At 46.0% G+C, this 23,979-nt stretch overlaps 4 protein-coding genes across 4 annotated transcripts; all 4 read right to left on the bottom strand.

The window, feature by feature from the left end:
* Positions 1–12: 12 nt before the first annotated feature.
* On the bottom strand, positions 13–8,495 carry LOC141920612 (endogenous retrovirus group 3 member 1 Env polyprotein-like). Its single transcript, XM_074817629.1, has 2 exons — positions 8,314–8,495; positions 13–3,102 (listed from the first exon to the last, which is right to left on the bottom strand). The coding sequence occupies exon 2, from the start codon at positions 3,030–3,032 to the stop codon at positions 1,506–1,508; it is 1,527 nt and encodes a 508-aa protein (XP_074673730.1). The 5' UTR covers positions 3,033–3,102; positions 8,314–8,495; the 3' UTR covers positions 13–1,505.
* LOC141920611 (uncharacterized) lies at positions 6,281–8,303 on the bottom strand. Its single transcript, XM_074817627.1, has one exon. It carries the CDS (start codon positions 7,904–7,906, stop codon positions 6,281–6,283), a length of 1,626 nt encoding a protein of 541 aa, XP_074673728.1. The 5' UTR covers positions 7,907–8,303.
* A 25-nt stretch (positions 8,496–8,520) lies between the features above and the next one.
* Positions 8,521–17,003, bottom strand: LOC141920610 (endogenous retrovirus group 3 member 1 Env polyprotein-like). Its single transcript, XM_074817626.1, has 2 exons — positions 16,822–17,003; positions 8,521–11,610 (listed from the first exon to the last, which is right to left on the bottom strand). Exon 2 carries the CDS (start codon positions 11,538–11,540, stop codon positions 10,014–10,016), a length of 1,527 nt encoding a protein of 508 aa, XP_074673727.1. The 5' UTR covers positions 11,541–11,610; positions 16,822–17,003; the 3' UTR covers positions 8,521–10,013.
* LOC141920609 (uncharacterized) lies at positions 14,789–16,427 on the bottom strand. The gene has a single exon (XM_074817625.1). The coding sequence runs from the start codon at positions 16,412–16,414 to the stop codon at positions 14,789–14,791; it is 1,626 nt and encodes a 541-aa protein (XP_074673726.1). The 5' UTR covers positions 16,415–16,427.
* Positions 17,004–23,979: the final 6,976 nt, after the last annotated feature.

Genomic DNA, 23,979 nt, shown 5'->3' with positions numbered 1-23,979 from the left:
GTGCCACCCCGTGGTCTTGCCCAGGTGTCCATGGTGGTCGTGCTGGGGAGGGGGGGTGTCAAGTCCTCCTTGTCTCGCACCTAGCTTGTTACAGCACGGCAGGCACGGCCGAGGCTGCTGTTGTTCTTGCTTCGGGCGGATGTCGTGGTTTTTTGTCGGGGCTCTGTAGCGTACTCCTCTAGAGCAACAGGATGTCAAGGCGGGAAGTGGTGGTCTCGGAGCAGCAATGTAGAGACAAACAATGTCTAATACAGTTCCTTACACCACCCCGTGGCTCGACATTGCTGTCTTCGTGGTGGCGTTAAAGATAACAGTACAGAAAGAGAGAGAGAGAGACCAGAAAAGCGCAAAAATGCAACAACTGATAACAAGATTTCCAGCAAATTTTCCTTTCCATAAACATGTCTTTAACAATATCCTTAACAGCAGTGAGCATTTTTACTAACAACTATATTAACAACAAATATAAACATTTTTTAGCTGACAGACATACAACCGATAACGTCTTCCAACAAAAGCATCATGCTTACTACTAACCAATTTTGTAAAGCAAAAGCATCTTATAAACTAACTTTAAGGTTCCAAAGAATTAGCAGAAGAACGTAATGGCAGTTTACATAATTGACATTTACAGGGACAAAAAAGGAGAATAAGCATAACAATTAAGATAGCAATTAAAAAAGCAAAGATTACAACGTGAATCAAAATCAAATCCGACACATCTTCCATCTTTGCCCGCGGTTTTAACTAAAATACCACAAAAAGTTCGAGTCTCTGGCCGTCCACACCGTCCGCTGCAGTTGGGATCAGCATGCGCAGCAGGAAAAAAAATTCCTTTCCCTGCCCCCTTTTTCCCACTGCGCATGCGTCATTAGGGCCTAGAAACTTCTTTCTCAAACTTAAAAGTAAATGAACAACACTATCTATAACAACAGTAACAACCTCCCAAATAAACTTATAAAAAGATAACAATAATAATATTGACTAACAGGTTTTCAACTAAACAAAGTTAAAGTGCTGTCTCAGCCAGGACCGGGGAATGCGTCCTCGGTTCTATCCCAACCCGGACTGAGGAATGCGGTCTTGGTTCCATTTCGAACTGGACCGAGGAATGAGCTCTCGGCTCTGTCTCAAACCGGACCGAGGAATGTGCCCTTGGTCCCGTCTTAGGGCGGACCGAGAAATGTGCTCTCGGTCCTTGGCGGCGGGGAGGGGAGGGAGATGGTTGTTTACATGAGACAGCACAACTACAAGAGGGTTTACATGGACACTTACCAGACGAAAACATACAAAACGCAAGGGTAAATACAGCAATAGCCAACAAAGTAAGAGCCAGAAAATCAAGTATTAAAAGGGCATACATTCTGATTATTATCACAAGCTATAATGCCAAAGGATAACTGGTGGTCAGACTTGCCTGGGCCGGGAATCCGCCAAAATGGGCGCCCCCAGCCCAGAGCGCATGTGCGGTTTAGGCCTGAAAGCGTCTATCCTAAGTTTACAAGTTAAATGATTGGTACAGCTACAGGCTTTGGTTGGCGAACAATACGAATCTGCTTTACACCATCAGGTGAGACAGTAGATATAAATTGCATGTTAGAGACAACACGTTGGATTAACTGAATAAAGCAAGGAATAACACATGGCAAAAACATCAAAGCGGCAAATGCACATATGAGATAAAATAGAAGCTGCTTTACCCATGGTGCTCCGGGTAACCAAGACCATAGATCACCACTCCAACCATTCCATGTTTGAACGGGGACATGAGCTAGTTTCCTAATATCTGTGGTTAGCTGAAGGACTACTTCACCTACATCGGCTATTTCCAGACAACAATTAGAAACATTTAGTTTTCCACATACTCCTCCCTCTTCAGCTAATAGGTAGTCTAAAACCATACGATGTTGAAGGATTGCAGTGCGCATCTGTTGAGATTGTTGAGTTAAAAGGTCTATAGCATTAGCAGTTTTATTAGTAATAATTTCTAGAACTGCTTGTAGTCGAATTATACGGTTCAAATTATAAATTGGTTCTCTTGCCCCTGATATCGGTTCATTGGGGTTCCAAGTGGCAGGCCCATAATGCTTAATAATTCTTTCAGGGGGCCACTCATTTTCCCCCCACTTTTGAGTTCCACCTATTTTAAACTCAACAGATCGCTTATTGCGGTCAATCTTTTTGTTCCCTAACTTGTCATATAGTCTTATTCCCAGTTGAGGGCCATCTGCCTCAGGAAGGAGGAAAAACAGGGGTCGGATGATTCCTACATAGCAAATTCCCGACCAGTTTGCTGGCAGTTGTTTGTAGGCAGTATGTCCACATATCCAATAATGGCCCTTTTTGGCTTTGGTACCTTTGGCAAAAGGTCCCTCTGCAGTCCTTGGGGTTTGAAAATAGGTTGTGTTTCTATCTCCCAGAGGGCTGAAAACCTCATTTAGATGATTGTTTATTCGGATGGTACAGTACCAAGACCCAGTGTCGTTTTTCCGTTCACAAGTTTGATTGAAAAAGTTGTTTCCCGGCAATTTAGCATGTTCTGTTTCATTTTTGTTTGACCAAAACCCCTTGAATCCTTTGCTGCGTCCTTGTTCGTTGAGCCACAACCATACATAAATGCCCCTATCTTTGTTAATCAATTTGTGTGTGAGTGTCCATTGACACTTACTCTCCCCTACATCAACTCCTCCTTTCTGAGTGCGATTTAAACAAAATTTGCCCTTATTTGGGAATTGGACTGGCCAAGTTCCGCTATCATCCCAGGTGGTATTTGCAATGTCGCTATAGTTACTTACAATCTGACATGGGGAGAGCGGTATAGAAACCCACGGCCAGCTTGATAATCCTAGGGGTCCTCCACAAACCCAACAGTGGCTTAGATTAAAGGTTTGACTTACAGTCTTTGCTAACGAAACAAATTCATTATCCTCAAGGGGGTCATGTGGGTTGGGTAAAGGTGGGGGAATTGGCTTCCCTTCAGCTTCATAGATAAGACCCCAATATAATGCAACAAAAATCAACATACACATCATAATCAGATTGCATCAAAGTCTGCGCCTGCTTCACTCCCTCTGTAGCTGCGTCTGTGTCGCTTGCTTCCTCCTGAAAATGAAACAAAAACAAATTCGCTTCTCGGGTTAGAAGGAGGGGACAATCCATCTCGTGTGAATCTTATGGATTTTCCCACAGGCATCTTTTGCCTTCCAGGTATATTTGTTAAGGGGCGTGTCCAACACCAGTGGCACTTTGCCCACTGTAGGGAGTTCGACCAGGACAGGTTGTCCTGGAAAGTGGGATGGGTTGCTAGGGTGATCAGGACCATGAGGGGCTGGTATAATTGTTGGAGGTTTTGGACAGAATGCCGTGATCTTCGGGCATCCGTTTACTCCCCAGCGACTGTTGACGCTGGTCACTGCGTCCCACACGCGCTCAGCCCATCCTGGCTTATGCGGTTTGAGGAAACGTTTTAGTAGACCATTTGTTCTTTCCACAATTCCGTTTGCTTGTGGATAGTAAGGAGTATGAAACACCCACGAAATTCCCTCCTGGGCTGCCCACTCTTGGACCACTTTGGCTGTAAAATGTGAGCCATTATCCGATTGGATTGAGTGCGGCTTGGGGAAGATTCCAAACCATTCCTTCAGTGCTTTTATTGTATTTTCTCCTGTTGCTTTGGCACATGCTTTAGCTTGCACTAGTCCGGATACTATCTCTACACCTACCAGTATATAATGCTTTCCTTCTGATTTTCGAAAGGGACCGATGTAATCAATCTGCCAGGCCTCCCATAGGCCTTTTCCCTCTCTTAAGTGCAGAGGGTCACTCTCCAGGGGATGTCTGTCCAACCGGACACGGCATTGCTCACAGGAAGATATACAAGTTTTACATTCTTCCCGGGTCACTGGCCACCCTCGGGCTTGTGCCTCACAATAGAGGTCCTTAATTCCTGAATGTTTCCGCTTTACATGTAGCCATTCCAACAGACTTTCCCAATCCTCTGCTATTTGGGAGCTTTGTAGGGGAGCCAGCCGGGCTAGCTCATCCGCCTCAGCATTCCAGCGGCTTACTGGGGTGTTATCCTGCTGGTGAGATGCTACCCATGCTACTGCAAATTTCCCTCGTCTGGCAATGGTAAGGATATCCTGCCATTTTTCCTTTTGCCACACAGGTATTCTGTTGACCTCCCATCCATTTTGTTCCCAGAAAGGAAGCCATTCAGTGCAACCTTTGAATACAGCATAAGAGTCAGTATAGATATAGACAGAAGAAGCGGATTGAGCCTCATGTTGGAAAACGCTCCACACAGCAATTAGTTCTCCTACTTGTGCGCTACCTTCTCCTTCAGTAATGATCTGTTCCTTGGTGTCTACCTGAAGTGCCACAGCTCGGTATTTCCAAATCTTCCCCTCCCGTTTTGATGAGGCATCTGTAAACCAGACGTTTTGCAATTGTCCAGAAAATGGAGGAGCTACTTGTATTACTGACAAAAGCTCGGATTTTTCCTTATCTGGGTTTACCTCATCTTGTATATTTAGCACTTTCGGGGCTCCTTCGGTTACAGAAAAGATTTCACAGTAGTGCTCTATTTGTGCATACCATTTTCGCACAGAGGCTCTCTGAGCCACCCCGTCAGGGGGTGGAGTTCCTGCCAAAACAGCTTTGATCACTTTAAATGGGCCTCTGAGAACTAAAGGTTGTTGCCGAATGGTACGTTCGGCTTCTCTCAGAGCTAGGCTAACCACAAATAAACCTTTTTCCCAAGTTGTATATCTTTTCTCAGCATCTTTAAAGCTACGAGAATAAAACCCAATGGGCCTAACTGGACCTTCTGGACCCTTTTGCCACAAATGGATGGACAATCCGGTCTTGGCGAACCCCCATTCAATCTGGACCGGGTCTGTTGGGTGAATTGGACCCAGGGCCTGGTAGGCAGTCGCTTCAAACACCAACAACTGTAAAGCCTCATCGTGGACCTGAGTCCACTCCCACTGGGCTCTTTTTCTCAGTAAATCATATAAGGGTCTGGCAATAATTGAAAAATCAGGTATGTGTTTCCTCCAAAACACAAGCAACCCCAGTGCATGCTGTAAGTCTTTCTTTGACTCTGGTATCTTGATCTGATCGAGAGAGGAGAGAGTCTCCGGTGGGATGCACGTCATGCCTCCCTTCCACCAGATTCCTAAAAATTTTACCTCACTGGAGGGGGTCTGTATTTTCTCAGGTGGGATTGTCAGTCCTATGTTTTCTAAATGGGCAATAATATCCTTTTGAGTTTTTTCAACTTCTTCTAATTGACTCCCTCCTATGAGTACATCATCTATGTACTGATAAATCTTTACCTCTGCTTTTCTGGGAATTGTTTCTAACTCTTGCGCTAGAGCATGGTGAGCCAGCGTGGGGGAATGTTTGTATCCTTGAGGGAGTCGCGTAAAAGTATATTGTTGTCCCTCCCAGGTAAAGGCAAAGCGTTCCTGGTCCTCAGGTTGTAAAGGGACCATAAAAAACATATCTTTAACATCAATTGTTGCCATGACAGGGTGGGATTGTTCCTGAATGGTTGCTATCAATTCAGCAATGTTTGGTACAGCAGATGTGAGTGGACCTGTATTGGCATTCAGTCTCCTGTAATCTATTGTCAATCTCCATTTGCCGTTTGGCTTTTGGACCGGCCATGCTGGTGAATTGAAGGGAGAGTGAGTGGGGACCACAATACCTTGCTTTTTTAAATCCTCCAGAACTGGTGTGATTCCCTCCCTTGCTCCTAGAGGTAGTGGGTAGGGTTTCACATTTGTCAATTTGGAGGGTGGCAGGGTAGGTGCCGCTTGCAATAAACGCACTTCTGTGTTTGGTATTCCGGCCAACTGCCTGATCTGGGAGACACCAAATGACCATGAGTTTCCCTGGGTGTCTCGCCACTGCCTACCTTTCAAAACATCTATACCTAGAAGATTCATCTGGAAAGCTCCTATGGCTACCATGGTGTTGACAGGGCTTTCTTCTCCTGGTAACCATAGTGTCACCGGAGTCATAGGTACTGACTGTGTTTTTCCCAGGGCATTTAGGACAATTAAATTTTTTGAGGGAATCGGAATTCCACATTGTTCTGCTTCGGTCCGCGTTAGCGCGGAAATTTGTGCCCCAGTATCAATCAAAAATGTTACTAGTCTTTTCCTTGGTCCTACAGCAACAGTTATGAGTAAGTCCCCTTTTGGGTTGCAGGTGAGTTGTCTAATAAACATCCATCCTCCGCCTCCCCCCTCACCTTGAGGGGGCGGAGGGTCTAGTTTCCCGCCACCTTCTTTTCTCCAGTCGGTTCCTCCCCAAGGTCTATCAGGGGTGGATCGCTCACTATTGGTGGGGCACTTGGGGTTGGTCTGGAAGGGACCTTTTGTCCTGACCAGTTGTACACAAGTTGCTCTAATTTTTTCGTGGTGAGCCCATCCATCAAGTCACGGGGAACACCCTTCTGAAGCCCTAGTTGCCACAGTCCCTGTCGAGTTAGGGGTCTCTCTCTCCCAGAGTTCTGAAATCGGGGTGATCCCAGGCCTTGGCCCTTCTTCATAGATGATTGTCGACCAATAATTTTCTCTGCAGCCCGTAAAATCCTAGTTTCTATCCTTTGCGACGACCCGCTGACGGGGCCATATTTTCTCCCAAAATTAATTAGTTCTTGGGCCACCTCTCCCCATGTCCATACTTTCCTCCCTGGCTGTCGGTGGTCAGGAGTCACTATCCCCTCAAGACTGGCCGTCATTCTCTCTACATTGGAACTATTTTGAATTTTTCCTTGTAACTGAATGCCAATGGGTTTTAGGGAGTCAGGAAGTCCCCGTATCAGGGGGGTCATCCTCTCTGGGTCCACAGGCATCATCATCGGGGAGCCCTGATTAGGCTTGAGCTCCCGATCATACATCATCTGCAGACAGGCTGCCTTCTGAACACTTTCTACTAGCTGATCCACTGTACCTGTTATGGCAAGGGGATCCCCCCTCTCCAAGGGGTTTAGCCCTCCAGCCCAATACGCGACTCTCTGAGTTAATGACCATGGGGCTCGGTGGTCACCGGTAGTTAAAAACACACCCGGACCCCAATATCCCTCTGCTTCCTTCTCTGACAATAAGATTCCATCCCCTCCTGACAAAGACACTCTCCACACATATTCCGTCTCTGATTCCTTTGCAGTCCTTGCAAAATCTTTTTTCAACTTTGCCAATTCGGTTGATGTAAATGGGACTTCTTTGGTAATTACTTGAGGACGATGATCGCTATCGTCCTCGTATACATATTCTGTTTTGACCAAAGGATACATATGGGGAAGACTTTCTACAGTTTCTCTTGCCTTCTGCAGATCCCCTTGTGGGTAAATTTGACGTATTCCTTTCTCTAAAAGCTTCACTTGTGCCTCCGCCAGTGTGTCTGTCTCTGCCAAAAGTTGTTCCCTCAACTCACTTTTCAGTATCATGATTTGCTCCTTTTGGTCCTCTACTACTTCTTTGGCTTCTCTCAATTGATTCTGCAGGCTCTGTATGGCCGACTGCAGGGAATCTGTGACAATGTCATTTTGGCGAGACTTCTCTTTTTTCTCTTCCATCGCAGCTACTAGACTCGCTCCTAGTACTGCACAAATTATAGATTTTCCTTTTCCCTTCTTAACTTTAGCTTCCTTTTGTAACACCCTGATTCTATCCACCACACTCTGCACCTGGAACCAATGTTTTCTCGCCCAATCAAGTCCCTGGACCGAGGGACGAGACCGGTGCGCCTCCAAAAGATCATATAACTTATCTATTCCTTTGCCCCGCAAGAGCACCTCATCACAAACATCGACTGCCGGCAAGGTTCCCATCAATTTTCTCTTTCCAACTAAAAAGGGGATATGCGTCCTGAGAGGGTCACACTTTGACATAGAGACTTCCCCTGTCCAGTCTCAGGAGGTCGCACCTAATCTTAATCCAAATACAGCCTCTCTGTCCACAATTTCCCCTATTCAGTCTCAGGAGGTCACAACTTATTGTAACACAAAGTGGGTAAAGTCGTCCTGAGACGCTTAAATCCAACACAGTAAGAAAGTACAACACTCTCGTCTCAAGGGATCCTGTCCGTGACGCCAATTTAAAATGTCCCGATCCAATATCGGGGTGGGTTCTTAAACGATCCCAAGAGCGAGACTAAGACACAAACGAGGTCAGATGCTGTACAATCTTGTGAACTTTATTTTTTGTAACAACTGATAACAGCGATAGGACAGAGGGGAAAGGAAAGAGAAAGTCAGAATCCCTAAGCCAGAAAAACAGTAGAGGTGCAACTAGTTACCGCCACCACCAGGAATCCAGCGATGTTCCGTCGGCTCAGTCGTGATGTAGGTGGAGGAGCTCCAATCGCCGCCGGGGTCTCAGGTCCAAGTAACAGGTGCCGAAGACCAGGATACCCTGGAGAGGAGTACGCGACCCTTTTATAGCCCCAGTTCTCGCTGTTTCCACGAAAGGTCCACCCGTTTCCACAGAATAGGTGCCACCCCGTGGTCTTGCCCAGGTGTCCATGGTGGTCGTGCTGGGGAGGGGGGGTGTCAAGTCCTCCTTGTCTCGCACCTAGCTTGTTACAGCACGGCAGGCACGGCCGAGGCTGCTGTTGTTCTTGCTTCGGGCGGATGTCGTGGTTTTTTGTCGGGGCTCTGTAGCGTACTCCTCTAGAGCAACAGGATGTCAAGGCGGGAAGTGGTGGTCTCGGAGCAGCAATGTAGAGACAAACAATGTCTAATACAGTTCCTTACACCACCCCGTGGCTCGACATTGCTGTCTTCGTGGTGGCGTTAAAGATAACAGTACAGAAAGAGAGAGAGAGAGACCAGAAAAGCGCAAAAATGCAACAACTGATAACAAGATTTCCAGCAAATTTTCCTTTCCATAAACATGTCTTTAACAATATCCTTAACAGCAGTGAGCATTTTTACTAACAACTATATTAACAACAAATATAAACATTTTTTAGCTGACAGACATACAACCGATAACGTCTTCCAACAAAAGCATCATGCTTACTACTAACCAATTTTGTAAAGCAAAAGCATCTTATAAACTAACTTTAAGGTTCCAAAGAATTAGCAGAAGAACGTAATGGCAGTTTACATAATTGACATTTACAGGGACAAAAAAGGAGAATAAGCATAACAATTAAGATAGCAATTAAAAAAGCAAAGATTACAACGTGAATCAAAATCAAATCCGACACATCTTCCATCTTTGCCCGCGGTTTTAACTAAAATACCACAAAAAGTTCGAGTCTCTGGCCGTCCACACCGTCCGCTGCAGTTGGGATCAGCATGCGCAGCAGGAAAAAAAATTCCTTTCCCTGCCCCCTTTTTCCCACTGCGCATGCGTCATTAGGGCCTAGAAACTTCTTTCTCAAACTTAAAAGTAAATGAACAACACTATCTATAACAACAGTAACAACCTCCCAAATAAACTTATAAAAAGATAACAATAATAATATTGACTAACAGGTTTTCAACTAAACAAAGTTAAAGTGCTGTCTCAGCCAGGACCGGGGAATGCGTCCTCGGTTCTATCCCAACCCGGACTGAGGAATGCGGTCTTGGTTCCATTTCGAACTGGACCGAGGAATGAGCTCTCGGCTCTGTCTCAAACCGGACCGAGGAATGTGCCCTTGGTCCCGTCTTAGGGCGGACCGAGAAATGTGCTCTCGGTCCTTGGCGGCGGGGAGGGGAGGGAGATGGTTGTTTACATGAGACAGCACAACTACAAGAGGGTTTACATGGACACTTACCAGACGAAAACATACAAAACGCAAGGGTAAATACAGCAATAGCCAACAAAGTAAGAGCCAGAAAATCAAGTATTAAAAGGGCATACATTCTGATTATTATCACAAGCTATAATGCCAAAGGATAACTGGTGGTCAGACTTGCCTGGGCCGGGAATCCGCCAAAATGGGCGCCCCCAGCCCAGAGCGCATGTGCGGTTTAGGCCTGAAAGCGTCTATCCTAAGTTTACAAGTTAAATGATTGGTACAGCTACAGGCTTTGGTTGGCGAACAATACGAATCTGCTTTACACCATCAGGTGAGACAGTAGATATAAATTGCATGTTAGAGACAACACGTTGGATTAACTGAATAAAGCAAGGAATAACACATGGCAAAAACATCAAAGCGGCAAATGCACATATGAGATAAAATAGAAGCTGCTTTACCCATGGTGCTCCGGGTAACCAAGACCATAGATCACCACTCCAACCATTCCATGTTTGAACGGGGACATGAGCTAGTTTCCTAATATCTGTGGTTAGCTGAAGGACTACTTCACCTACATCGGCTATTTCCAGACAACAATTAGAAACATTTAGTTTTCCACATACTCCTCCCTCTTCAGCTAATAGGTAGTCTAAAACCATACGATGTTGAAGGATTGCAGTGCGCATCTGTTGAGATTGTTGAGTTAAAAGGTCTATAGCATTAGCAGTTTTATTAGTAATAATTTCTAGAACTGCTTGTAGTCGAATTATACGGTTCAAATTATAAATTGGTTCTCTTGCCCCTGATATCGGTTCATTGGGGTTCCAAGTGGCAGGCCCATAATGCTTAATAATTCTTTCAGGGGGCCACTCATTTTCCCCCCACTTTTGAGTTCCACCTATTTTAAACTCAACAGATCGCTTATTGCGGTCAATCTTTTTGTTCCCTAACTTGTCATATAGTCTTATTCCCAGTTGAGGGCCATCTGCCTCAGGAAGGAGGAAAAACAGGGGTCGGATGATTCCTACATAGCAAATTCCCGACCAGTTTGCTGGCAGTTGTTTGTAGGCAGTATGTCCACATATCCAATAATGGCCCTTTTTGGCTTTGGTACCTTTGGCAAAAGGTCCCTCTGCAGTCCTTGGGGTTTGAAAATAGGTTGTGTTTCTATCTCCCAGAGGGCTGAAAACCTCATTTAGATGATTGTTTATTCGGATGGTACAGTACCAAGACCCAGTGTCGTTTTTCCGTTCACAAGTTTGATTGAAAAAGTTGTTTCCCGGCAATTTAGCATGTTCTGTTTCATTTTTGTTTGACCAAAACCCCTTGAATCCTTTGCTGCGTCCTTGTTCGTTGAGCCACAACCATACATAAATGCCCCTATCTTTGTTAATCAATTTGTGTGTGAGTGTCCATTGACACTTACTCTCCCCTACATCAACTCCTCCTTTCTGAGTGCGATTTAAACAAAATTTGCCCTTATTTGGGAATTGGACTGGCCAAGTTCCGCTATCATCCCAGGTGGTATTTGCAATGTCGCTATAGTTACTTACAATCTGACATGGGGAGAGCGGTATAGAAACCCACGGCCAGCTTGATAATCCTAGGGGTCCTCCACAAACCCAACAGTGGCTTAGATTAAAGGTTTGACTTACAGTCTTTGCTAACGAAACAAATTCATTATCCTCAAGGGGGTCATGTGGGTTGGGTAAAGGTGGGGGAATTGGCTTCCCTTCAGCTTCATAGATAAGACCCCAATATAATGCAACAAAAATCAACATACACATCATAATCAGATTGCATCAAAGTCTGCGCCTGCTTCACTCCCTCTGTAGCTGCGTCTGTGTCGCTTGCTTCCTCCTGAAAATGAAACAAAAACAAATTCGCTTCTCGGGTTAGAAGGAGGGGACAATCCATCTCGTGTGAATCTTATGGATTTTCCCACAGGCATCTTTTGCCTTCCAGGTATATTTGTTAAGGGGCGTGTCCAACACCAGTGGCACTTTGCCCACTGTAGGGAGTTCGACCAGGACAGGTTGTCCTGGAAAGTGGGATGGGTTGCTAGGGTGATCAGGACCATGAGGGGCTGGTATAATTGTTGGAGGTTTTGGACAGAATGCCGTGATCTTCGGGCATCCGTTTACTCCCCAGCGACTGTTGACGCTGGTCACTGCGTCCCACACGCGCTCAGCCCATCCTGGCTTATGCGGTTTGAGGAAACGTTTTAGTAGACCATTTGTTCTTTCCACAATTCCGTTTGCTTGTGGATAGTAAGGAGTATGAAACACCCACGAAATTCCCTCCTGGGCTGCCCACTCTTGGACCACTTTGGCTGTAAAATGTGAGCCATTATCCGATTGGATTGAGTGCGGCTTGGGGAAGATTCCAAACCATTCCTTCAGTGCTTTTATTGTATTTTCTCCTGTTGCTTTGGCACATGCTTTAGCTTGCACTAGTCCGGATACTATCTCTACACCTACCAGTATATAATGCTTTCCTTCTGATTTTCGAAAGGGACCGATGTAATCAATCTGCCAGGCCTCCCATAGGCCTTTTCCCTCTCTTAAGTGCAGAGGGTCACTCTCCAGGGGATGTCTGTCCAACCGGACACGGCATTGCTCACAGGAAGATATACAAGTTTTACATTCTTCCCGGGTCACTGGCCACCCTCGGGCTTGTGCCTCACAATAGAGGTCCTTAATTCCTGAATGTTTCCGCTTTACATGTAGCCATTCCAACAGACTTTCCCAATCCTCTGCTATTTGGGAGCTTTGTAGGGGAGCCAGCCGGGCTAGCTCATCCGCCTCAGCATTCCAGCGGCTTACTGGGGTGTTATCCTGCTGGTGAGATGCTACCCATGCTACTGCAAATTTCCCTCGTCTGGCAATGGTAAGGATATCCTGCCATTTTTCCTTTTGCCACACAGGTATTCTGTTGACCTCCCATCCATTTTGTTCCCAGAAAGGAAGCCATTCAGTGCAACCTTTGAATACAGCATAAGAGTCAGTATAGATATAGACAGAAGAAGCGGATTGAGCCTCATGTTGGAAAACGCTCCACACAGCAATTAGTTCTCCTACTTGTGCGCTACCTTCTCCTTCAGTAATGATCTGTTCCTTGGTGTCTACCTGAAGTGCCACAGCTCGGTATTTCCAAATCTTCCCCTCCCGTTTTGATGAGGCATCTGTAAACCAGACGTTTTGCAATTGTCCAGAAAATGGAGGAGCTACTTGTATTACTGACAAAAGCTCGGATTTTTCCTTATCTGGGTTTACCTCATCTTGTATATTTAGCACTTTCGGGGCTCCTTCGGTTACAGAAAAGATTTCACAGTAGTGCTCTATTTGTGCATACCATTTTCGCACAGAGGCTCTCTGAGCCACCCCGTCAGGGGGTGGAGTTCCTGCCAAAACAGCTTTGATCACTTTAAATGGGCCTCTGAGAACTAAAGGTTGTTGCCGAATGGTACGTTCGGCTTCTCTCAGAGCTAGGCTAACCACAAATAAACCTTTTTCCCAAGTTGTATATCTTTTCTCAGCATCTTTAAAGCTACGAGAATAAAACCCAATGGGCCTAACTGGACCTTCTGGACCCTTTTGCCACAAATGGATGGACAATCCGGTCTTGGCGAACCCCCATTCAATCTGGACCGGGTCTGTTGGGTGAATTGGACCCAGGGCCTGGTAGGCAGTCGCTTCAAACACCAACAACTGTAAAGCCTCATCGTGGACCTGAGTCCACTCCCACTGGGCTCTTTTTCTCAGTAAATCATATAAGGGTCTGGCAATAATTGAAAAATCAGGTATGTGTTTCCTCCAAAACACAAGCAACCCCAGTGCATGCTGTAAGTCTTTCTTTGACTCTGGTATCTTGATCTGATCGAGAGAGGAGAGAGTCTCCGGTGGGATGCACGTCATGCCTCCCTTCCACCAGATTCCTAAAAATTTTACCTCACTGGAGGGGGTCTGTATTTTCTCAGGTGGGATTGTCAGTCCTATGTTTTCTAAATGGGCAATAATATCCTTTTGAGTTTTTTCAACTTCTTCTAATTGACTCCCTCCTATGAGTACATCATCTATGTACTGATAAATCTTTACCTCTGCTTTTCTGGGAATTGTTTCTAACTCTTGCGCTAGAGCATGGTGAGCCAGCGTGGGGGAATGTTTGTATCCTTGAGGGAGTCGCGTAAAAGTATATTGTTGTCCCTCCCAGGTAAAGGCAAAGCGTTCCTGGTCCTCAGGTTGTAAAGGGACCATAAAAAACATATCTTTAACATCAATTGTTGCCATGACAGGGTGGGATTGTTCCTGAATGGTTGCTATCAATTCAGCAATGTTTGGTACAGCAGATGTGAGTGGACCTGTATTGGCATTCAGTCTCCTGTAATCTATTGTCAATCTCCATTTGCCGTTTGGCTTTTGGACCGGCCATGCTGGTGAATTGAAGGGAGAGTGAGTGGGGACCACAATACCTTGCTTTTTTAAATCCTCCAGAACTGGTGTGATTCCCTCCCTTGCTCCTAGAGGTAGTGGGTAGGGTTTCACATTTGTCAATTTGGAGGGTGGCAGGGTAGGTGCCGCTTGCAATAAACGCACTTCTGTGTTTGGTATTCCGGCCAACTGCCTGATCTGGGAGACACCAAATGACCATGAGTTTCCCTGGGTGTCTCGCCACTGCCTACCTTTCAAAACATCTATACCTAGAAGATTCATCTGGAAAGCTCCTATGGCTACCATGGTGTTGACAGGGCTTTCTTCTCCTGGTAACCATAGTGTCACCGGAGTCATAGGTACTGACTGTGTTTTTCCCAGGGCATTTAGGACAATTAAATTTTTTGAGGGAATCGGAATTCCACATTGTTCTGCTTCGGTCCGCGTTAGCGCGGAAATTTGTGCCCCAGTATCAATCAAAAATGTTACTAGTCTTTTCCTTGGTCCTACAGCAACAGTTATGAGTAAGTCCCCTTTTGGGTTGCAGGTGAGTTGTCTAATAAACATCCATCCTCCGCCTCCCCCCTCACCTTGAGGGGGCGGAGGGTCTAGTTTCCCGCCACCTTCTTTTCTCCAGTCGGTTCCTCCCCAAGGTCTATCAGGGGTGGATCGCTCACTATTGGTGGGGCACTTGGGGTTGGTCTGGAAGGGACCTTTTGTCCTGACCAGTTGTACACAAGTTGCTCTAATTTTTTCGTGGTGAGCCCATCCATCAAGTCACGGGGAACACCCTTCTGAAGCCCTAGTTGCCACAGTCCCTGTCGAGTTAGGGGTCTCTCTCTCCCAGAGTTCTGAAATCGGGGTGATCCCAGGCCTTGGCCCTTCTTCATAGATGATTGTCGACCAATAATTTTCTCTGCAGCCCGTAAAATCCTAGTTTCTATCCTTTGCGACGACCCGCTGACGGGGCCATATTTTCTCCCAAAATTAATTAGTTCTTGGGCCACCTCTCCCCATGTCCATACTTTCCTCCCTGGCTGTCGGTGGTCAGGAGTCACTATCCCCTCAAGACTGGCCGTCATTCTCTCTACATTGGAACTATTTTGAATTTTTCCTTGTAACTGAATGCCAATGGGTTTTAGGGAGTCAGGAAGTCCCCGTATCAGGGGGGTCATCCTCTCTGGGTCCACAGGCATCATCATCGGGGAGCCCTGATTAGGCTTGAGCTCCCGATCATACATCATCTGCAGACAGGCTGCCTTCTGAACACTTTCTACTAGCTGATCCACTGTACCTGTTATGGCAAGGGGATCCCCCCTCTCCAAGGGGTTTAGCCCTCCAGCCCAATACGCGACTCTCTGAGTTAATGACCATGGGGCTCGGTGGTCACCGGTAGTTAAAAACACACCCGGACCCCAATATCCCTCTGCTTCCTTCTCTGACAATAAGATTCCATCCCCTCCTGACAAAGACACTCTCCACACATATTCCGTCTCTGATTCCTTTGCAGTCCTTGCAAAATCTTTTTTCAACTTTGCCAATTCGGTTGATGTAAATGGGACTTCTTTGGTAATTACTTGAGGACGATGATCGCTATCGTCCTCGTATACATATTCTGTTTTGACCAAAGGATACATATGGGGAAGACTTTCTACAGTTTCTCTTGCCTTCTGCAGATCCCCTTGTGGGTAAATTTGACGTATTCCTTTCTCTAAAAGCTTCACTTGTGCCTCCGCCAGTGTGTCTGTCTCTGCCAAAAGTTGTTCCCTCAACTCACTTTTCAGTATCATGATTTGCTCCTTTTGGTCCTCTACTACTTCTTTGGCTTCTCTCAATTGATTCTGCAGGCTCTGTATGGCCGACTGCAGGGAATCTGTGACAATGTCATTTTGGCGAGACTTCTCTTTTTTCTCTTCCATCGCAGCTACTAGACTCGCTCCTAGTACTGCACAAATTATAGATTTTCCTTTTCCCTTCTTAACTTTAGCTTCCTTTTGTAACACCCTGATTCTATCCACCACACTCTGCACCTGGAACCAATGTTTTCTCGCCCAATCAAGTCCCTGGACCGAGGGACGAGACCGGTGCGCCTCCAAAAGATCATATAACTTATCTATTCCTTTGCCCCGCAAGAGCACCTCATCACAAACATCGACTGCCGGCAAGGTTCCCATCAATTTTCTCTTTCCAACTAAAAAGGGGATATGCGTCCTGAGAGGGTCACACTTTGACATAGAGACTTCCCCTGTCCAGGCTCAGGAGGTCGCACCTAATCTTAATCCAAATACAGCCTCTCTGTCCACAATTTCCCCTATTCAGTCTCAGGAGGTCACAACTTATTGTAACACAAAGTGGGTAAAGTCGTCCTGAGACGCTTAAATCCAACACAGTAAGAAAGTACAACACTCTCGTCTCAAGGGATCCTGTCCGTGACGCCAATTTAAAATGTCCCGATCCAATATCGGGGTGGGTTCTTAAACGATCCCAAGAGCGAGACTAAGACACAAACGAGGTCAGATGCTGTACAATCTTGTGAACTTTATTTTTTGTAACAACTGATAACAGCGATAGGACAGAGGGGAAAGGAAAGAGAAAGTCAGAATCCCTAAGCCAGAAAAACAGTAGAGGTGCAACTAGTTACCGCCACCACCAGGAATCCAGCGATGTTCCGTCGGCTCAGTCGTGATGTAGGTGGAGGAGCTCCAATCGCCGCCGGGGTCTCAGGTCCAAGTAACAGGTGCCGAAGACCAGGATACCCTGGAGAGGAGTACGCGACCCTTTTATAGCCCCAGTTCTCGCTGTTTCCACGAAAGGTCCACCCGTTTCCACAGAATAGGTGCCACCCCGTGGTCTTGCCCAGGTGTCCATGGTGGTCGTGCTGGGGAGGGGGGGTGTCAAGTCCTCCTTGTCTCGCACCTAGCTTGTTACAGCACGGCAGGCACGGCCGAGGCTGCTGTTGTTCTTGCTTCGGGCGGATGTCGTGGTTTTTTGTCGGGGCTCTGTAGCGTACTCCTCTAGAGCAACAGGATGTCAAGGCGGGAAGTGGTGGTCTCGGAGCAGCAATGTAGAGACAAACAATGTCTAATACAGTTCCTTACACCACCCCGTGGCTCGACATTGCTGTCTTCGTGGTGGCGTTAAAGATAACAGTACAGAAAGAGAGAGAGAGAGACCAGAAAAGCGCAAAAATGCAACAACTGATAACAAGATTTCCAGCAAATTTTCCTTTCCATAAACATGTCTTTAACAATATCCTTAACAGCAGTGAGCATTTTTACTAACAACTATATTAACAACAAATATAAACATTTTTTAGCTGACAGACATACAACCGATAACGTCTTCCAACAAAAGCATCATGCTTACTACTAACCAATTTTGTAAAGCAAAAGCATCTTATAAACTAACTTTAAGGTTCCAAAGAATTAGCAGAAGAACGTAATGGCAGTTTACATAATTGACATTTACAGGGACAAAAAAGGAGAATAAGCATAACAATTAAGATAGCAATTAAAAAAGCAAAGATTACAACGTGAATCAAAATCAAATCCGACACATCTTCCATCTTTGCCCGCGGTTTTAACTAAAATACCACAAAAAGTTCGAGTCTCTGGCCGTCCACACCGTCCGCTGCAGTTGGGATCAGCATGCGCAGCAGGAAAAAAAATTCCTTTCCCTGCCCCCTTTTTCCCACTGCGCATGCGTCATTAGGGCCTAGAAACTTCTTTCTCAAACTTAAAAGTAAATGAACAACACTATCTATAACAACAGTAACAACCTCCCAAATAAACTTATAAAAAGATAACAATAATAATATTGACTAACAGGTTTTCAACTAAACAAAGTTAAAGTGCTGTCTCAGCCAGGACCGGGGAATGCGTCCTCGGTTCTATCCCAACCCGGACTGAGGAATGCGGTCTTGGTTCCATTTCGAACTGGACCGAGGAATGAGCTCTCGGCTCTGTCTCAAACCGGACCGAGGAATGTGCCCTTGGTCCCGTCTTAGGGCGGACCGAGAAATGTGCTCTCGGTCCTTGGCGGCGGGGAGGGGAGGGAGATGGTTGTTTACATGAGACAGCACAACTACAAGAGGGTTTACATGGACACTTACCAGACGAAAACATACAAAACGCAAGGGTAAATACAGCAATAGCCAACAAAGTAAGAGCCAGAAAATCAAGTATTAAAAGGGCATACATTCTGATTATTATCACAAGCTATAATGCCAAAGGATAACTGGTGGTCAGACTTGCCTGGGCCGGGAATCCGCCAAAATGGGCGCCCCCAGCCCAGAGCGCATGTGCGGTTTAGGCCTGAAAGCGTCTATCCTAAGTTTACAAGTTAAATGATTGGTACAGCTACAGGCTTTGGTTGGCGAACAATACGAATCTGCTTTACACCATCAGGTGAGACAGTAGATATAAATTGCATGTTAGAGACAACACGTTGGATTAACTGAATAAAGCAAGGAATAACACATGGCAAAAACATCAAAGCGGCAAATGCACATATGAGATAAAATAGAAGCTGCTTTACCCATGGTGCTCCGGGTAACCAAGACCATAGATCACCACTCCAACCATTCCATGTTTGAACGGGGACATGAGCTAGTTTCCTAATATCTGTGGTTAGCTGAAGGACTACTTCACCTACATCGGCTATTTCCAGACAACAATTAGAAACATTTAGTTTTCCACATACTCCTCCCTCTTCAGCTAATAGGTAGTCTAAAACCATACGATGTTGAAGGATTGCAGTGCGCATCTGTTGAGATTGTTGAGTTAAAAGGTCTATAGCATTAGCAGTTTTATTAGTAATAATTTCTAGAACTGCTTGTAGTCGAATTATACGGTTCAAATTATAAATTGGTTCTCTTGCCCCTGATATCGGTTCATTGGGGTTCCAAGTGGCAGGCCCATAATGCTTAATAATTCTTTCAGGGGGCCACTCATTTTCCCCCCACTTTTGAGTTCCACCTATTTTAAACTCAACAGATCGCTTATTGCGGTCAATCTTTTTGTTCCCTAACTTGTCATATAGTCTTATTCCCAGTTGAGGGCCATCTGCCTCAGGAAGGAGGAAAAACAGGGGTCGGATGATTCCTACATAGCAAATTCCCGACCAGTTTGCTGGCAGTTGTTTGTAGGCAGTATGTCCACATATCCAATAATGGCCCTTTTTGGCTTTGGTACCTTTGGCAAAAGGTCCCTCTGCAGTCCTTGGGGTTTGAAAATAGGTTGTGTTTCTATCTCCCAGAGGGCTGAAAACCTCATTTAGATGATTGTTTATTCGGATGGTACAGTACCAAGACCCAGTGTCGTTTTTCCGTTCACAAGTTTGATTGAAAAAGTTGTTTCCCGGCAATTTAGCATGTTCTGTTTCATTTTTGTTTGACCAAAACCCCTTGAATCCTTTGCTGCGTCCTTGTTCGTTGAGCCACAACCATACATAAATGCCCCTATCTTTGTTAATCAATTTGTGTGTGAGTGTCCATTGACACTTACTCTCCCCTACATCAACTCCTCCTTTCTGAGTGCGATTTAAACAAAATTTGCCCTTATTTGGGAATTGGACTGGCCAAGTTCCGCTATCATCCCAGGTGGTATTTGCAATGTCGCTATAGTTACTTACAATCTGACATGGGGAGAGCGGTATAGAAACCCACGGCCAGCTTGATAATCCTAGGGGTCCTCCACAAACCCAACAGTGGCTTAGATTAAAGGTTTGACTTACAGTCTTTGCTAACGAAACAAATTCATTATCCTCAAGGGGGTCATGTGGGTTGGGTAAAGGTGGGGGAATTGGCTTCCTTCAGCTTCATAGATAAGACCCCAATATAATGCAACAAAAATCAACATACACATCATAATCAGATTGCATCAAAGTCTGCGCCTGCTTCACTCCTCTGTAGCTGCGTCTGTGTCGCTTGCTTCCTCCTGAAAATGAAACAAAAACAAATTCGCTTCTCGGTTAGAAGAGAGGGGACAATCCATCTCGTGTGAATCTTATGGGATTTTCCCACAGCATCTTTTGCCTTCCAGGTATATTTGTTAAGGGGCGTGTCCAACACCAGTGGCACTTTGCCCACTGTAGGGAGTTCGACCAGGACAGGTTGTCCTGGAAAGTGGATGGGTTGCTAGGGTGATCAGGACCATGAGGGGCTGTATAGATTGTTGGAGTTTTGGACAGAATGCCGTGATCTTCGGGCATCCGTTTACTCCCCAGCGACTGTTGACGCTGGTCACTGCGTCCCACACGCGCTCAGCCATCCTGGCTTATGCGGTTTGAGGAAACGTTTTAGTAGAACCATTTGTTCTTTCCACAATTCCGTTTGCTTGTGGATAGTAAGGAGTATGAAACACCTCACGAAATTCCCTCCTGGGCTGCCACTCTTGGACCACTTTGGGCTGTAAAATGTGAGCCATTATCCGATTGGATTGAGTGCGGCTTGGGGAAGATTCCAAACCATTCCTTCAGTGCTTTTATTGTATTTTCTCCTGTTGCTTTGGCACAACATGCTTTAGCTTGCACTAGTCCGGATACTATCTCTACACCTACCAGTATATAATGCTTTCCTTCTGATTTTCGAAAGGGACCGATGTAATCAATCTGCCAGGCCTCCCATAGGCCTTTTCCCTCTCTTAAGTGCAGAGGGTCACTCTCCAGGGGATGTCTGTCCAACCGGACACGGCATTGCTCACAGGAAGATATACAAGTTTTACATTCTTCCCGGGTCACTGGCCACCCTCGGGCTTGTGCCTCACAATAGAGGTCCTTAATTCCTGAATGTTTCCGCTTTACATGTAGCCATTCCAACAGACTTTCCCAATCCTCTGCTATTTGGGAGCTTTGTAGGGGAGCCAGCCGGGCTAGCTCATCCGCCTCAGCATTCCAGCGGCTTACTGGGGTGTTATCCTGCTGGTGAGATGCTACCCATGCTACTGCAAATTTCCCTCGTCTGGCAATGGTAAGGATATCCTGCCATTTTTCCTTTTGCCACACAGGTATTCTGTTGACCTCCCATCCATTTTGTTCCCAGAAAGGAAGCCATTCAGTGCAACCTTTGAATACAGCATAAGAGTCAGTATAGATATAGACAGAAGAAGCGGATTGAGCCTCATGTTGGAAAACGCTCCACACAGCAATTAGTTCTCCTACTTGTGCGCTACCTTCTCCTTCAGTAATGATCTGTTCCTTGGTGTCTACCTGAAGTGCCACAGCTCGGTATTTCCAAATCTTCCCCTCCCGTTTTGATGAGGCATCTGTAAACCAGACGTTTTGCAATTGTCCAGAAAATGGAGGAGCTACTTGTATTACTGACAAAAGCTCGGATTTTTCCTTATCTGGGTTTACCTCATCTTGTATATTTAGCACTTTCGGGGCTCCTTCGGTTACAGAAAAGATTTCACAGTAGTGCTCTATTTGTGCATACCATTTTCGCACAGAGGCTCTCTGAGCCACCCCGTCAGGGGGTGGAGTTCCTGCCAAAACAGCTTTGATCACTTTAAATGGGCCTCTGAGAACTAAAGGTTGTTGCCGAATGGTACGTTCGGCTTCTCTCAGAGCTAGGCTAACCACAAATAAACCTTTTTCCCAAGTTGTATATCTTTTCTCAGCATCTTTAAAGCTACGAGAATAAAACCCAATGGGCCTAACTGGACCTTCTGGACCCTTTTGCCACAAATGGATGGACAATCCGGTCTTGGCGAACCCCCATTCAATCTGGACCGGGTCTGTTGGGTGAATTGGACCCAGGGCCTGGTAGGCAGTCGCTTCAAACACCAACAACTGTAAAGCCTCATCGTGGACCTGAGTCCACTCCCACTGGGCTCTTTTTCTCAGTAAATCATATAAGGGTCTGGCAATAATTGAAAAATCAGGTATGTGTTTCCTCCAAAACACAAGCAACCCCAGTGCATGCTGTAAGTCTTTCTTTGACTCTGGTATCTTGATCTGATCGAGAGAGGAGAGAGTCTCCGGTGGGATGCACGTCATGCCTCCCTTCCACCAGATTCCTAAAAATTTTACCTCACTGGAGGGGGTCTGTATTTTCTCAGGTGGGATTGTCAGTCCTATGTTTTCTAAATGGGCAATAATATCCTTTTGAGTTTTTTCAACTTCTTCTAATTGACTCCCTCCTATGAGTACATCATCTATGTACTGATAAATCTTTACCTCTGCTTTTCTGGGAATTGTTTCTAACTCTTGCGCTAGAGCATGGTGAGCCAGCGTGGGGGAATGTTTGTATCCTTGAGGGAGTCGCGTAAAAGTATATTGTTGTCCCTCCCAGGTAAAGGCAAAGCGTTCCTGGTCCTCAGGTTGTAAAGGGACCATAAAAAACATATCTTTAACATCAATTGTTGCCATGACAGGGTGGGATTGTTCCTGAATGGTTGCTATCAATTCAGCAATGTTTGGTACAGCAGATGTGAGTGGACCTGTATTGGCATTCAGTCTCCTGTAATCTATTGTCAATCTCCATTTGCCGTTTGGCTTTTGGACCGGCCATGCTGGTGAATTGAAGGGAGAGTGAGTGGGGACCACAATACCTTGCTTTTTTAAATCCTCCAGAACTGGTGTGATTCCCTCCCTTGCTCCTAGAGGTAGTGGGTAGGGTTTCACATTTGTCAATTTGGAGGGTGGCAGGGTAGGTGCCGCTTGCAATAAACGCACTTCTGTGTTTGGTATTCCGGCCAACTGCCTGATCTGGGAGACACCAAATGACCATGAGTTTCCCTGGGTGTCTCGCCACTGCCTACCTTTCAAAACATCTATACCTAGAAGATTCATCTGGAAAGCTCCTATGGCTACCATGGTGTTGACAGGGCTTTCTTCTCCTGGTAACCATAGTGTCACCGGAGTCATAGGTACTGACTGTGTTTTTCCCAGGGCATTTAGGACAATTAAATTTTTTGAGGGAATCGGAATTCCACATTGTTCTGCTTCGGTCCGCGTTAGCGCGGAAATTTGTGCCCCAGTATCAATCAAAAATGTTACTAGTCTTTTCCTTGGTCCTACAGCAACAGTTATGAGTAAGTCCCCTTTTGGGTTGCAGGTGAGTTGTCTAATAAACATCCATCCTCCGCCTCCCCCCTCACCTTGAGGGGGCGGAGGGTCTAGTTTCCCGCCACCTTCTTTTCTCCAGTCGGTTCCTCCCCAAGGTCTATCAGGGGTGGATCGCTCACTATTGGTGGGGCACTTGGGGTTGGTCTGGAAGGGACCTTTTGTCCTGACCAGTTGTACACAAGTTGCTCTAATTTTTTCGTGGTGAGCCCATCCATCAAGTCACGGGGAACACCCTTCTGAAGCCCTAGTTGCCACAGTCCCTGTCGAGTTAGGGGTCTCTCTCTCCCAGAGTTCTGAAATCGGGGTGATCCCAGGCCTTGGCCCTTCTTCATAGATGATTGTCGACCAATAATTTTCTCTGCAGCCCATAAAATCCTAGTTTCTATCCTTTGCGACGACCCGCTGACGGGGCCATATTTTCTCCCAAAATTAATTAGTTCTTGGGCCACCTCTCCCCATGTCCATACTTTCCTCCCTGGCTGTCGGTGGTCAGGAGTCACTATCCCCTCAAGACTGGCCGTCATTCTCTCTACATTGGAACTATTTTGAATTTTTCCTTGTAACTGAATGCCAATGGGTTTTAGGGAGTCAGGAAGTCCCCGTATCAGGGGGGTCATCCTCTCTGGGTCCACAGGCATCATCATCGGGGAGCCCTGATTAGGCTTGAGCTCCCGATCATACATCATCTGCAGACAGGCTGCCTTCTGAACACTTTCTACTAGCTGATCCACTG

This window comes from Strix aluco, chromosome 3 (genome assembly GCF_031877795.1).
Source record: "Strix aluco isolate bStrAlu1 chromosome 3, bStrAlu1.hap1, whole genome shotgun sequence".
Taxonomy (NCBI): Eukaryota; Metazoa; Chordata; class Aves; order Strigiformes; family Strigidae; genus Strix; species Strix aluco.
Note: the sequence above shows the minus strand (reverse complement) of the source record. Positions and strands in the feature narration are given on the sequence as shown.